The sequence below is a fragment of the Bombyx mori genome, chromosome 12, assembly GCF_030269925.1.
Source record: "Bombyx mori chromosome 12, ASM3026992v2".
In the NCBI taxonomy this organism is placed as follows: Eukaryota; Metazoa; Arthropoda; class Insecta; order Lepidoptera; family Bombycidae; genus Bombyx; species Bombyx mori.
Window position 1 is genome coordinate 5,781,729 of NC_085118.1, and position 15,672 is coordinate 5,797,400.

Here is a 15,672-nt window from a genome sequence, read left to right on the forward strand (position 1 = left end):
TGTGGCTTATCCTTTCTAATTTATTTTCAATGATATTCTTTAATTAATTTGGCCTCAAATGACGACGTATTTTATTACGTCGTTCAAAATGATTTTCATAGATTAATTTTCTTTTCTTGAAAATTATAAAGCTGAGCACATTTAGGTGAAAGCTTTTGGGATATTTTTTTTTGGCTTTCTTGATTACTTTCGAAGATTGAGTACATATCCCACCTCAAAGGTAGTGGTTACTCATGGAAATCAGGTAGGTACACCAGGGACAGTAAAACTCCTGTCTCATCTAAAGCCCAATTTCAGCTCAACATCATTAGGAGACCTATTTTCCAGCGCCGTTTATGATATGTAGTAAATTTAACTATTTTATATTTCTTTTTCATATTCATATTTCGAGATAACAATATCGACACTTCATTGAGTTTTCCGCTTTGTAAAATTTCAATATGTCTATAGTTTGAAGTAAAATCTAAAAGAAAGTCGTGTTAGTTACACTATCTATAACTTAAGAATGGTTCAACAGATTTGGCTGAAAATTGGCGAGGAGGTAGCTTAGAACCAGGAGAAGGACATAGGATACTTTTTATCACGTTCCCGTGGGACGTGACATAAAACATGGTATAACAAAACGCAACTGATAGCTAGACGTAATATATTCTATGGTTAATTAAAGTAGAATTCTGAAGTTGACGTGTTTAAAACAAACTGTGTGGCGGAACAAAGTTCGCCGGGTCCGCTAGTTATTGATAAACCGACTTGACTATTTGGGTTCAATAATTCATTCATTGTAGGCTGGTTTCTTGGATCACAAGCGATTGTGAATCATTAATTTTTTTAAAGTACTTTTTTATTTAATTTGCCTTTGACAGAGAGCGACCGCCAAATGTACATATAGATCGTGTACATCAGCGCTGCCAGGGGTAAAATCAAGCCGCCACCTCCGAGGAATGGGTCTGCGGAGGGACTTCGGTTCCCTCTGTATTTTATACCGTATGTTCTATGGGGAGTGCTCTGAGGAATTGTTCGAGATGATACCAGCTTCTCGTTTTTACCATCGCACCGCCCGCCACCCGAGTAGAGTTCATCCATACTACCTGGAGCCACTGCGGTCATCCACAGTGCGTTTCCAGAGATCTTTTTTGCCACGTACCATCCGGCTATGGAATGAGCTCCCCTCCACGGTGTTTCCCGAGCGCTATGACATGTCCTTCTTCAAACAAGGCTTATGGAGAGTATTAAGCGGTAGGCAGCGGCTTGGCTCTGCCCTTGGCATTGCTGAAGTCCATGGGCGACGGTAACCACTCATCATCAGGTGGGCCGTATGCCCGTCTGCCTAAAAGGCAATAAAAAAAAAAAAAATTATTAGATACATCTAAAATCTTAAATCGCTAGTGTTCAACTAAAAAATCTACTAAAGACAGGAAAAGGTAAAGGAAAAATAAAACACAAATTAAGTATTTTTATTATTTTTTTATTATATAAAGGTTTCATTGTATTTTATCATAGGTATAGTGTCATTTGAAATATTTTCATTGCTAAATTAGCTTTCCGATTGAATAATGTGTAGTAGGCAATTACATAACACTAGAACAATAGTAAGTTAATATGACAATGATTTTTAAACATGTTTGATACAAGTCAGTAACTTAAAATTAAAACCACTGAAAACGTGTCTAAAGGTAAATATTAGTAAAAAGAAAATATACGAAAATTACCAAGTAGGTTATTAAATGTGCTTGAACTTAAATAATAAAATAAAAAATCTAACTTTAACTTAAAGAGCTGCTTAACTTAATTGTAATATCGCTGCGAAATTGCCGCGCAGATACGGAAAGAGGTTTTTCTATTTAAGTTACACCTAAGCATCATACATTTCAATGCCAATATAATTAATACAATGCATTAGCCACGTCGCAGATTAATTTTCAGACTGACATGCCAACGACCGCCCATAGCTTCTCGAAGCGAGCCACGGTAGGCGGCGAACGCTAAAATAATTTTCATTTAATAACAGTGAAACAAAATTGGACTAAACAACAAGGAATTTGTACTTTGGGAGATGTGATATATAGAGAATCGACTAGGTCCTCATCAAATGATTATTAAATACTTAATAAACATCGTATTCATAATATATAATATAAGCAATATAAAACGTAACATAATCGGAAATACTAGACAATAATATAATTCTGCTAAATAACTGAAATTCATCGCCAGGATTGTAATGGAACAATGATTTAAAAATGGATTCACAAGCCATCGGTATCGACTAGACACGGCTTACGCTGCGGGAGATCGGATCGAACTTCCACTACAAAACTGACAACCGAGAATTGTCTAACAATATTAAATATAAAATCGAATAGAAATAAAAAAAAAAAAACTTCACTAAAATTTTGTACCGAAAAGTGTATCGTCTAGCTTCGATTAAAATGATATGCATGCGAACAGCAACACTTTGGTTAAGATCACGAATGCAGGAATGTTGCCCGCGCGTTGTTCGCACAAAGGAAAACAACTAATACCCCCCATATCCTTTAGTACCCACTACACATTCTGCTATTGATCAGTGTTGGCCGCTTTATCGGTAGTTCTGCCATTATCGATATCATTATTAATAATTGTCGCAACATCAAGCCGGTATAAAAAACACTAAGCCTACTAAAACTACTACCTGCGAAAACTCTTTTAAAGAGTAAACTTACAAACTATATTCGTAATATAACACGAATGCCTACGCTCGGGCGACGGCCGATATATCTGGATCCGTATAAAATACATAATGTTATTTTTTCGCCTCAGTTTTATTACAATTTCCTGAAATACCTCTGTATATAGTCATGCCCTTCCCACATTACCAGACAATACAACGCTCACTATCATTGCGTATTATTAGCTTTTAAAAAACCCTAATAGTTATGGTACTTGAAATTTATTTAACCAGATTATTGTGTTTTATTTATTTTGTGCCAATTCCTTCGGCTTCGTGTTTTAACGTACAAAAATACACGCATATCGCGACCAATCTATAATAATTTCGACTTAACAAAATAGTTTAATGGTAGGTACAAAAGTTTTTTTTAAATAGAAAATTCATAAAGACTTATAAAATTTATTACAAAATACTTATCGATCCCTACTTAATTTTTCAATTGGCGCATTCCTTCTGAGCTTCTTAACAACGACCCGACCCTACTCTCGAACCATACATATTTCGTGGAAAATTGTAAACGAACAAGAGATCATTTTATAAAAATATTTTAATACGGTCACATATCAGCGTCTATATATATTTAAAAAAAAACTACATGCAGTGAAAGAAAATACATAAGTACACTACTTATTCATTCATTCACACATACATTTAGTAGGTAATCATAAAATAGTTGACGCAACTTAGCGAATTATCGCAGTTGCTTTAAGAAATTTACGAAGCTCAAGATTATTGTTAAAGCGGTACGAGAGGACAGCCTAAACCTAGACGTAAGTCTTTCATAATAATCGCCCCAATTGACGCTTAAAAAGCATCTGTTCTGAAAATGCACAGATAAAATATAAAGACTTACACGTTTATATATAATGACCTAGCCTTGCTTGTCACGACAAGAAGGAATCTTGCAAGCCCAAAAAATCACTTCATCTTATAAAAACTCTCAAAACAATATCCATTTATCAAGATTGCTTCTTATAATCGACGAAACAAGTGGTCTCACAAGTCTATTATCGCCGTGATACACGTATAAGACTTGTTATTACAAAAATACTAAATCTAATTCTTTAGTAAAAAAACGTATATTAAATGATTATTACATTTACGCTTTACATTTACGTACTAATAGAAAAAAAAGTTAATACTAAATTACTTTTTACGTGTATGAAAGTACAAAAATGTTTTTTTTTTTTGTTATTACAAATTATGACACTCATACCCTGACGCACCCCGCGCATTACGTAGTAAAAAATGTTACTCTAATTGCCACGCAATAACTTAATTATTATCATTAACGAATTCGTTAGATTATCACCAAATTTTCTCCTTTAATTATTGCGTTTCGAAATGATTATTGCTTCCTGAAAGAAAAAAAAACCGGCCAGTTGCGCATGCACCTAAAAATATATATAGATAACTGTCGTTCTCTGAAGCCTTGTTCGGACTAGGCGAGTATTTTAGTCGAGTACCGGGTAATTTAGTAGCTAAATGTGTCTGAGCACCAAAAATTTAGTCGAGTAGGTTAGTAAATAATTTAGTCAAGTCAATCCATTTTGTTCTATTTTTTCGGGCGAGTAGTTTAGCCACTAAATTACTCGGCATTCGACTAAAATACTCGCCTAGTCCGAACAAGGCTTAAATCTTGAGAAGTACACACGACTGGTTTTGTGTCTTGCGATTTTAGCAGCTAATGAGTGTATATATACCACCTTTCACTGTCGTATCGCATTTGTTAGTTTATTGTACAATTGAACGATCCGTTATGCGTCGCTTGAACGCCGTGCCGTCCCGAATTCTATCATTATCCAAACTGGTCCATCGAAACTATTAAATGCGATCGAGCGTGAATTAAATTCCTATCTACACAGTACAAAAGATTAATTACTACGTTAGTGTAGAAAACATCCGAGTATCAAAATATAATTAACACACGTTTTTTTTTTTGTTTTGCGTTTAGTTTCACTAACCAATAACAGCCGTATACGTTAATCAGCCAATGCGTTTGAAATATTTTTGAGCCGGGTGTGGACGACGGGTCACATTCAGATTTTGAATGTCATTCGTTAGTTAGAAACGCGTTGCACCCCAAAATCGGAAATTTCAAGGTACCACGTAAACTTACGACAAAAGAAACAAAGACAACAACAATAAAAAGCAATCAATCCGACCAGTACAAGTACCGATAGTGATTTTTTGTTTTTCGTTTGTCTTACAAATTTAATAAAACGGTTATAACTTATGCGCAGTGTAACGCGAGAGCGCACCGCCTATGACCAGATTGTACACATTAATAATTACTCGCTTGGCACGAGGACAATATCAATATGCCATTATTTCCATAGATCGCTTCAGGGCGACGTATTTCAGATCATTATGTTTATGCAGAATGTCGCAAATCACTTTTCCGCAGGCACCGCACTAAGTTCCATGGAAATACGGCCTAATGATGAGAAATTAATGACAATGATTAAACTTACATGATATAAGCGATCACAAACATCCATCCCATTCGCACAGATTATATAATTAAAGAAACCCCTACTTTCTATTTTTTTAAAAGCCTACAAAAGAAAATCGATCAAAAGCGACGTGATTAAAAGTATATTATGCAAATTAATTTGTTGCTTCTTAAATATGTTCAAAGCGCGTATAATCTACACGATAAAATCACTGATATTCTAAAAAGTTAATGTTAGATACACAGTAGTTTTATAATAATAATAATAATAATAATAATAATGTAACAATTTCCTTTACTAAAATTCGAACAACGAAAAAATAAAATTTAACTTTCAAAATGAATAATTAACTGTCTGTTTTTGTCACGAAAAACAATCGCGGCCTACATATTGTTTCACAGTAACTATTTCGTAAAGTTTATCTAAGATTTGCGTTACGATTAATATGTATTTTGATTTATTATTATTATTTTAATAAAATTTGCAAAAGTAACAAATTCTTTTTCTTTTGTACTTTAAGCAATTCACTAAATTACATCATAATAAATTCAACGAGAAGAAAATTTGTAAGTCGATGTCTAAATAAATAAGTAATATTATAAATACATAAAATTTTAACAAATTTGCAAATAAACTAAGATATACGACAACGTTCTTGTAATTAAATTTATAAAAAAATGAACAATTAAGTAATTAACCAAGTTTCTAAAATATGTAATATTCAAACGAAGGATTTTGTATATTTTTATAGACTTGGAACTAACCAAAATCGTATAATGTATATTTAAAACAATTCACCACACAACCTTTCAAGTATTAGGGTACATCAATAAAGAAGAAATTAAATTATCGAAATACACGAATTGATAAAGAAACACTAAGATTTTTTTTTTTGTATTTTTCTTTTTTTTTTACGTTATTCACTGTAACTGGAATATGGATATAAAAATTGTAGTTTAGTATAAATATCCTCTAAAACGATTCCAAATTTAGGAGCCATACGAACTTTTTACTATAATTTACTATTTTATCTAAATACGTATTGTTCATAAAAGTTTTTTTTTTTTTTTTCAATAAGGAATCATCTATGTGTAGAATAAATAGCCTTCTGACGTTTAGGAGGACTTCTATATAATTTTTGTTTTGTTTTCAAAATAGTACGTATTTATTATAATTTTGTACCGGTGTATAAACAAACTTATCTATCTATAAAGGGTTGCTCTGATAATATTATAATCCTTAGGCTCTGTATTAGACTATTAAACAATATGACTCTTTATATTTTGTGTCGCTTTCTTTGCCGGAGTAGCGATGGCGGTTCACTTTATATTTGTACATGGACACCATCAGATGATCTGTATTTGATTATTTTTTTAATATTTTTCTAAATATACCAACAACAGCTCGTTTTTTTTTTTCATATTTTTTTTTCAAATATTTTCTTGGATATACCGCACATTAAAATGTACATTTTTAAATATATTATAATCTATAATAGAACGAGCGAACTTTAATAAAATTAAAAATTGTTTAACATATAAAACGCCATCGCTGTCCGGTATCAATGTAAAATAATTAGGGCTTCTTTGATACTGTTGTAATTATGTACTATCGTTTACAACTAGAATATGCAATTATACATCTCAATAAATACTTTTTTATCGTGAAGCGTATGAGTGTAAACTATATATTTAAACATTACACAGTTCTACGTCACTTTATTCGATTTTTTTTTAATACTTATAAGATAAGTTTGAAGCGAAGAATAAATGTATTAAAATATTTATGAGGTATTACAACCACACAGGGTAACTTGTCACTATAGTATAAGTCTATATGAGCAGGATACATAGAAATTGTCTTCAGTAAATATCTTAACAATGCTTGTTGTACTTCAAAGGTAATTTTCTTTGGTACATTCAAGTTAATAAGTATTTTGATATTTTTAATATTTCACAATCTCATGTTTTGTGTTGTACCTAGAGTATAAAATCCTGGAGAATTTTTATATGTACATTTCAGTCCATTATACTATAGTAATACCAGATGCCCACCACTCAAACCGTGCCGAATGACGACGATGATAAAATAGTATGTTGTGCAGTGATGCGGATGGCGTGACGACGTGACGTTAGTGACGACTGGTGATGATGAGCTAACAACTACGTAGAATAATAGGTTATTCGTATTCAGTCAAACACTAAATGAAGGATTCAAATTTGGAATTTTGTTTAAATTGCGGTTATGTGATTTGGCAATTCAAACTTCTTTTTTTAAGTCTAACCTTGTAAAATTCCAAAGGAGAATCCTCGTTGATTATATTATTAGTAAAAAAGGTAAATGGCAGTTAATTTCGTTACGAAGGAGGATAGATAATGCAAAAATTTTTACCTATAAAAGTGTCAAGTCTTCATTAAAAATTTATTGCCTAAGGTTCTGTACGATTTTTCCCGCGTTTTCTCGCCTAATGTTATGCGCCTCAGCGGACCGGTACACTATCGATTATGTTTAATGTATGAGCACCCGAAACCCTATTAGAACAAGATTCATTGATGCTAATCATTTACTTGTGATATAATATAAAAGTGAATGCCTGTTTGTGACTTATCAATCTAAAATAATAATAATATCTCAATAACCATAAAAAAATGAACAATTAAGTAATTAACCAAGTTTCTAAAATATGTAATATTCAAACGAAGGATTTTGTATATTTTTATAGACTTGGAACTAACCAAAATCGTATAATGTATATTTAAAACAATTCACCACACAACCTTTCAAGTATTAGGGTACATCAATAAAGAAGAAATTAAATTATCGAAATACACGAATTGATAAAGAAACACTAAGATTTTTTTTTTTTGTATTTTTCTTTTTTTTTTACGTTATTCACTGTAACTGGAATATGGATATAAAAATTGTAGTTTAGTATAAATATCCTCTAAAACGATTCCAAATTTAGGAGCCATACGAACTTTTTACTATAATTTACTATTTTATCTAAATACGTATTGTTCATAAAAGTTTTTTTTTTTTTTTTCAATAAGGAATCATCTATGTGTAGAATAAATAGCCTTCTGACGTTTAGGAGGACTTCTATATAATTTTTGTTTTGTTTTCAAAATAGTACGTATTTATTATAATTTTGTACCGGTGTATAAACAAACTTATCTATCTATAAAGGGTTGCTCTGATAATATTATAATCCTTAGGCTCTGTATTAGACTATTAAACAATATGACTCTTTATATTTTGTGTCGCTTTCTTTGCCGGAGTAGCGATGGCGGTTCACTTTATATTTGTACATGGACACCATCAGATGATCTGTATTTGATTATTTTTTTAATATTTTTCTAAATATACCAACAACAGCTCGTTTTTTTTTTTCATATTTTTTTTTCAAATATTTTCTTGGATATACCGCACATTAAAATGTACATTTTTAAATATATTATAATCTATAATAGAACGAGCGAACTTTAATAAAATTAAAAATTGTTTAACATATAAAACGCCATCGCTGTCCGGTATCAATGTAAAATAATTAGGGCTTCTTTGATACTGTTGTAATTATGTACTATCGTTTACAACTAGAATATGCAATTATACATCTCAATAAATACTTTTTTATCGTGAAGCGTATGAGTGTAAACTATATATTTAAACATTACACAGTTCTACGTCACTTTATTCGATTTTTTTTTAATACTTATAAGATAAGTTTGAAGCGAAGAATAAATGTATTAAAATATTTATGAGGTATTACAACCACACAGGGTAACTGGTCACTATAGTATAAGTCTATATGAGCAGGATACATAGAAATTGTCTTCAGTAAATATCTTAACAATGCTTGTTGTACTTCAAAGGTAATTTTCTTTGGTACATTCAAGTTAATAAGTATTTTGATATTTTTAATATTTCACAATCTCATGTTTTGTGTTGTACCTAGAGTATAAAATCCTGGAGAATTTTTATATGTACATTTCAGTCCATTATACTATAGTAATACCAGATGCCCACCACTCAAACCGTGCCGAATGACGACGATGATAAAATAGTATGTTGTGCAGTGATGCGGATGGCGTGACGACGTGACGTTAGTGACGACTGGTGATGATGAGCTAACAACTACGTAGAATAATAGGTTATTCGTATTCAGTCAAACACTAAATGAAGGATTCAAATTTGGAATTTTGTTTAAATTGCGGTTATGTGATTTGGCAATTCAAACTTCTTTTTTTAAGTCTAACCTTGTAAAATTCCAAAGGAGAATCCTCGTTGATTATATTATTAGTAAAAAAGGTAAATGGCAGTTAATTTCGTTACGAAGGAGGATAGATAATGCAAAAATTTTTACCTATAAAAGTGTCAAGTCTTCATTAAAAATTTATTGCCTAAGGTTCTGTACGATTTTTCCCGCGTTTTCTCGCCTAATGTTATGCGCCTCAGCGGACCGGTACACTATCGATTATGTTTAATGTATGAGCACCCGAAACCCTATTAGAACAAGATTCATTGATGCTAATCATTTACTTGTGATATAATATAAAAGTGAATGCCTGTTTGTGACTTATCAATCTAAAATAATAATAATATCTCAATAACCATACAGGACTCTGATGTCATAGACAATGCACTGAAGTGTGAAAATTTCAAATTTTCGAACTATTCTTTTTTCGAAATTTCGTATATAGAATAGTTTAACTAGAACAACGTTTGCTACCGAATTAAGCAACGTAACTAGCAGCGGAAGAGTTAATGTACAGTGCCCTATAGTTGTTTCCGATCCGCTCGGTACATAAAAACGCTAATCCCGCCATTATATCCGCACCACTTTTTTTTTTTTTTAAATAACTAACACATCTAACACTAAGAATTATCACTTTTAATCACTTTGCGAGTAGTATCAAATGTATAAAACCTTACCTAAAACATTCACATTAAACAATATAATTACTGAGTAAATTTGAAAAATCACTTACGTTTAAGTAAACTTTAAAAGCGATATTCCACTTAAAGGTAAATAGACATTCAAGATAAGAAAACTCTTAACACTAAATTATATTAAGCGATAAGAATGTATGAAAAAGAAAAACTAAAAAAATCTACCAAATCATAATGTCAATGATTAATGGTATATATTTTTCTCATTGAAGAAGCGAATTGTTCAGACAATGATTTTAATATCAGACATCAGTATTTTTATTTTTTTATATGGCACTATTAACCAAAAATTCAATGAGCTTCATAGATTTTCCTCTTTTACCAATTTACTATACCACTCCCCATCAACTTTTAAGTTTACAAAATAAAAACATAAGATTAATAACAATATAATAAGAAACCTTATAGTGATAAATATTAAGACTTGCTAATCAATTATTGGTGACACAGCAATGACTTATAATTAAAAATCCACTACGATTAATATTAAAAATTAAGGTATGAAAAATGACGGTAAGTAATAAAAATTATGAAAACCACTTAAAAAAAAATTAATGACCTCTCCGTTTAAAATCCCTTTTTACACAAAAAGTGCCGTTTTGGTGGGAGAAAACAAAAAGAAATCGCAATCAATCTACGAAAATATGATTTAACACTTAAGTTAGGTTAAAAATTTTGCTAAAATAAAACATAATTAATAAACTAAATTGAACTAAATAACAGTCCACTCGAACTTCCTATCAGATAGGGCCAGTATCACTGAAATCGAAGGTAATCAATAATCAAAAAACTCATCTCGAATCTTTCTGAAGGAAAAACATTCCCGAAAAAGTTCCAATTGAAAGAAAACAAAAAAAAATGCAATTTCTGGCATCGCTATAGATCTAGTTACAATTTTCCATAAAAACAACTTCTAATCAACAAAGAGCAGAATAAAATTAAAATAAAATCAATAGTACGATCTAAACCGTCACATAAAATTATTTTCAATACTACCAACTTAATTTAACAAAAAATATTCCTACCGTCATATGACGTAATAAAAGTTCCAAGAGTAATAATAACCATAGCAACACAAAAGTCCAATATTCGCCGCGTCGTTTCTTTTACACCCGCACTGATCACGTACGAATTACGCGATTTGATTCAGATAGTCAATAAAATCGTTCGAGAACAGCTGAAGACTGGGCTCCGTCGTGAAAGGAGTACGACGGGGTATTCCACAACCACCCAACTGCATCGTTGGCAGCTCGACTGGTTTCGGTCTGAGCGACGCCAAGTAACGATCAGCAAGTGACTCGCCCAAGCTCATGGCCAGCGTTTCCGGAGTTAAACCAAGCAACGAAAGAGACTCGGTTATGCTAGCCAGAGTCGGGTTGAGGTATTTGTTGGTGTGGTCTTCAGCAGGTTCCGGGGCACGAGAAGCCATACTCGTGTTGACGACTGGACGTAACGCGGGGGGAGATGCGCGGCGAGGGGGCGACGGGGCAATGTTCCACACGTCAGCCGAAGCAGGGGAGGTGCCGGGAGAGGTTCCCGGCACCGCCGACTGTTATGGCCACTGCTGGAATAGTGGGTAAACCCGTTTGGTGAAGCAGTAAGTGAGTGGCTTCACGAAGTGCGTGTCAGTAACTCGGCATTGCGGGCACGTCACTGGGTGCGAGTAGTCGGAGTAGTTCAGCCGTTGCTGAGGATGCAGAAGCGGCTTGTAGCAACTGTTGCACTGTTAAAAAATACACAAATTTTAGTTGAAAACAAATATTATTAGATAAATTAAAGGCAATTATGTTAAAGAAAGTTTCACGAGTATTCTGAACGGTTGTTCTCACCTTTAATCTCTCGGCACAGCATGGAGTTGCCATGAAGATGTCGTACGAATACATTGTACCGAGGACAAGCGAGGACCCGTCCCATTTTTGGCCGCAGAATCGGCAGCGAATGGTGCGGTCTGGGTCACAGCGCTCCAGGCATCCCATACATACGCAAGTCAAGTATTGCGTACGACCCTCCACTTTCACCTGCGGGCAATGACATCATTAGCATACATTTCTCTAATCACTTCTAACTTATGTATATGTCAATAAAACAAGTGGTCTTGGTTTATGATTGATAATTATTTTAAACTTTGATGGAATAGATAAAATAAATAACATAATTCTCTGCAATTTTAATCTAATTAAAAGATTAAATAGATAGATAGATTAGGGAGTACGTTCAAGGTACATACTACTGTTTATTCAAACAAAAAACAAACAACCATATGTGTTAGCTACGTATCTTCAAATTTGCTACACAAACATGGCAAGTCGGGAAGTTTCGTTCGATGTGAGACTGTCATTTGATACATTTAAAATAACTTGACTGAATCTTATTTAAGTTTATAATGAAACCAAGATCTCGTGAACATTGTGGGGGGTGAATGTGGAGTTGTTGATTTATATTATTTGTCATCTAAGCTTTTCAGTTGTTGAGAGATGATTTTTTGTTACAAAGTACATACCTATATGGTATTTATAGTGATGTGTGACGTCTAAAATGTATTTTAGTTATTAGATTTTTGAAACCGCGAAGCTGCCATTTATTTATATGCTTTTATCAGATTAGGTCATGAAATATGTGACAAAGATTTTTTTTAATTTAGCAAAGTTATAATTACCTCAACAGCGCTGCTGGTATGCTGACGTGGACTGAGGAAGAAGGTACCGTCGACTAATGGGTAACGATCGAAAACGTCCAGAGTGTCCTTGCAGAGTGCGCATGAGACCCTGGGCTTATGTTGCCCAGCCAGGGTGGAAAGGATGAAAAGACGTGTATCGTCGTTGCCGTGGTTGCCTTCATCTTCAATCTGTTAAAATGAAACACGCTTATTAGACTAATTTTTGTAAAAAGAAAAAAAACACGAGGAATTATAATGTAAGATCTGTAAGTTGCTCTCCCAGAAACCAAGCGAATAAAACTTTCAATATTTAATGTTCCCACATTTACATATTACGATTTATGCATCCACCCACGATAACGTAGCTCTCCCTTCGTAATAACACAAGTAATGACTGCATAAAGTTGAATAATGAAAGGCTGAAAGGCAATTACGCTGAATTCGGAGTCGAAGTCAAACAAAAGCCCACGAGCGCCGCAGAGATCGATTGTGAAGCACAATTCGTTCACGTACGAACGATTTGTGTGAGCGAATTATAATGAAAGTTTAACGAGTCACACTGTTGCAGCGTAGGCGTTATGGAACGCCTTAATTAAACATTATTTTAACTTTCAGAGCGTGTAAGATTTCCACCCCTATATCGGGGAATAAAGGTATTGTCCCGTGTTTGGAATTGTCTACCGACTCAATGAGAATGATGATGTGTATTGTATTGTGCTCGTAATCAGCCACTAGACGATTGCGCATGCAAAATTCATGAGCGTGGTATTCTCGCATTCCAGTGTGCATCTATCGAAGCTAAATATTTCTATCTATTATTAGAGTGACGTTGGGACACCGGGAACACATGAAACGTAGCTCGCGAGATCATTGACCTACACAAACAGTACTACGAGTATGATTTGCAGTGCAGTGCAGTATAGTTTGCCAAAAGACTATAGATTAGGGACGGTTCTTTAGACACTCACAAACATTACATCCATATCAATCCGCCAGATTTTAAAATAGACATCTTCTATTTTGAGAATCTTGATCAAATAGTTTACCCAGGGTTACATTTGAAAATTAATGTTGAATTTAAATAGATCGCTCTTCCCGAGGCGAATAGACGTACCATTGATGTGATTGATTCAACCAGACGGGCAGCTGGTGTTCCCAACCAATGCTCTAGACGTTTATGATTGATAATATAGCGACAGAGACGGAACATTGAATAATACAACCGCGATAGCTAACACAGCGAGCGCGCAGCTAATGAAATGTCTATGAATTACGATCTTAATTAAAACGACTCTTGAGTCGTCGCCTCCGGATTAATGAGTGACAATTAAATTGTTAAGTGTCACGCTCACGGCGGTTTAGTGAGGTTGCAGGTCGCGGTCAACGAACTCGAAAAGGCATTGTTGCAAATTTATTCATTTTAGCCAGGTCTATATTAGAAGATAGATGAATACAGCCCAGACTATAATTATTTACGTAAACCGATCACGGTTTGTTCAGTGAGCGTCCACTTTTACGATTGTCTAATGCGTATAGGCGAACGTAGTTAAAAAACATATAAAATGTTTGGCAAATATAAAAATTGTAAGTCTGTATTTTTCTGAGCGATACGAATAAAGTAGCGATACGAATATAGCTTCTATTAAATTTAGTGTAATTGATATGAATGAATTGGCTCATTTAAGTTTAGCAGATGGCACTAAGATCCGGTAGTCGGCAGTAACGTCTACAAAATTCCATACAGAGAAATTCGGGAGTCAGTTATCCGTACAGTTTGCACAACAACAGTAAGTACGTCGTCGATTACAATCACGCATCAGCGTTTTTATTTGAATTTTGTAAAACATAGACAAATACAAGAATAAATTTTAAGCGCAAACTCAACGTTCCCGTCAAACAAATATTATGAGGTTGTGTTCGTTTCTGTGTTCAAATAACACGACCGAGAATAGCTCGATGTAATGAGAAGTGAAGCGTATTCAAGTGATCTTGAAGTGTCGTCGACGTACATCTCGTTGAGAAAATGTACACACATTAAAACTTTCTAAAGTAATGGTCGTGGAGTGATATATACTATATACATATAGTTAAGAGGAAGCAGTGTTATTAAATTTTTATTTCATTTAATATGGTTTTCACTGGTGGTAGGACCTCTCCGAGTCCGCACGGGTAGGTACCACCGCCCCGCCTATTTCTGCCGTGAAGCAGTAATGCGTTTCGGTTTGAAAGTTGGGATAGCCGTTGTAACTATACTGAGACTTTAGAACTTATATCTCAAGGTGGGTGGCGCATTTACGTCGTAGATGTCTATGGGCCACTTAACACCAGGTGGGCTGTGAGCTCGTCCACCCATCTTAGCAATAAAAAAAATATGTGCAAAATTGAACATTATGATATTTTGTAAAATGTAATGCACGAAGTTTGTTTTGTCTGTACGTACGATTCATACTACATTGTCGCCCATTGTTTTATTCTGTGTACACTGAAAATGTTTATTATAAAAGATCAGACAGCCGACTTCGAGGTTGGATAGTCAGAAAATCTGAATTGTTACCCGGTGTGGTCTGGAGATTACTATTTTTAATTACCTAATGAAACTTTTCTTTTAATTTTAGCAACAACGTCGTTAACAGTCCGTTTAGATACAATGTTTAAAATTAAACGTAAAAAAAACGGTTGTCTGTAAAGTCTGTTTACTGACGATAGTTGAATGTGACAACGTCATAAGAAAATACTGACGGAATGGTTTCATTTTTCAAAAGAAAATTTTAATTTTATTTGTTTGATAGATATTTTGTATGGACAATTGACACCACATTCACTTTTCACTGAACTTCATACTTGACAAAAACATGTAAATGTATAATTGTATAGCAGCTGTCCGCGCGGATGTATCGCTC

At 33.6% G+C, this 15,672-nt stretch overlaps 1 protein-coding gene across 1 annotated transcript in view; it reads right to left on the bottom strand.

The window, feature by feature from the left end:
- Positions 1 to 1,444: 1,444 nt before the first annotated feature.
- The window catches only part of LOC101739039 (headcase protein), an 81,252-nt gene continuing 67,024 nt past the window's right edge, over positions 1,445 to 15,672 (bottom strand). Inside the window, exons 3-5 of the mRNA XM_004929407.5 lie at positions 12,773 to 12,961; positions 11,946 to 12,134; positions 1,445 to 11,839 (exon numbers count right to left, since the gene is read on the bottom strand). Of these exons, the coding sequence (XP_004929464.1) occupies positions 11,669 to 11,839; positions 11,946 to 12,134; positions 12,773 to 12,961 (549 nt within the window). The 3' untranslated portion in view covers positions 1,445 to 11,668. The remainder of the gene's footprint in view (positions 11,840 to 11,945; positions 12,135 to 12,772; positions 12,962 to 15,672) is intronic.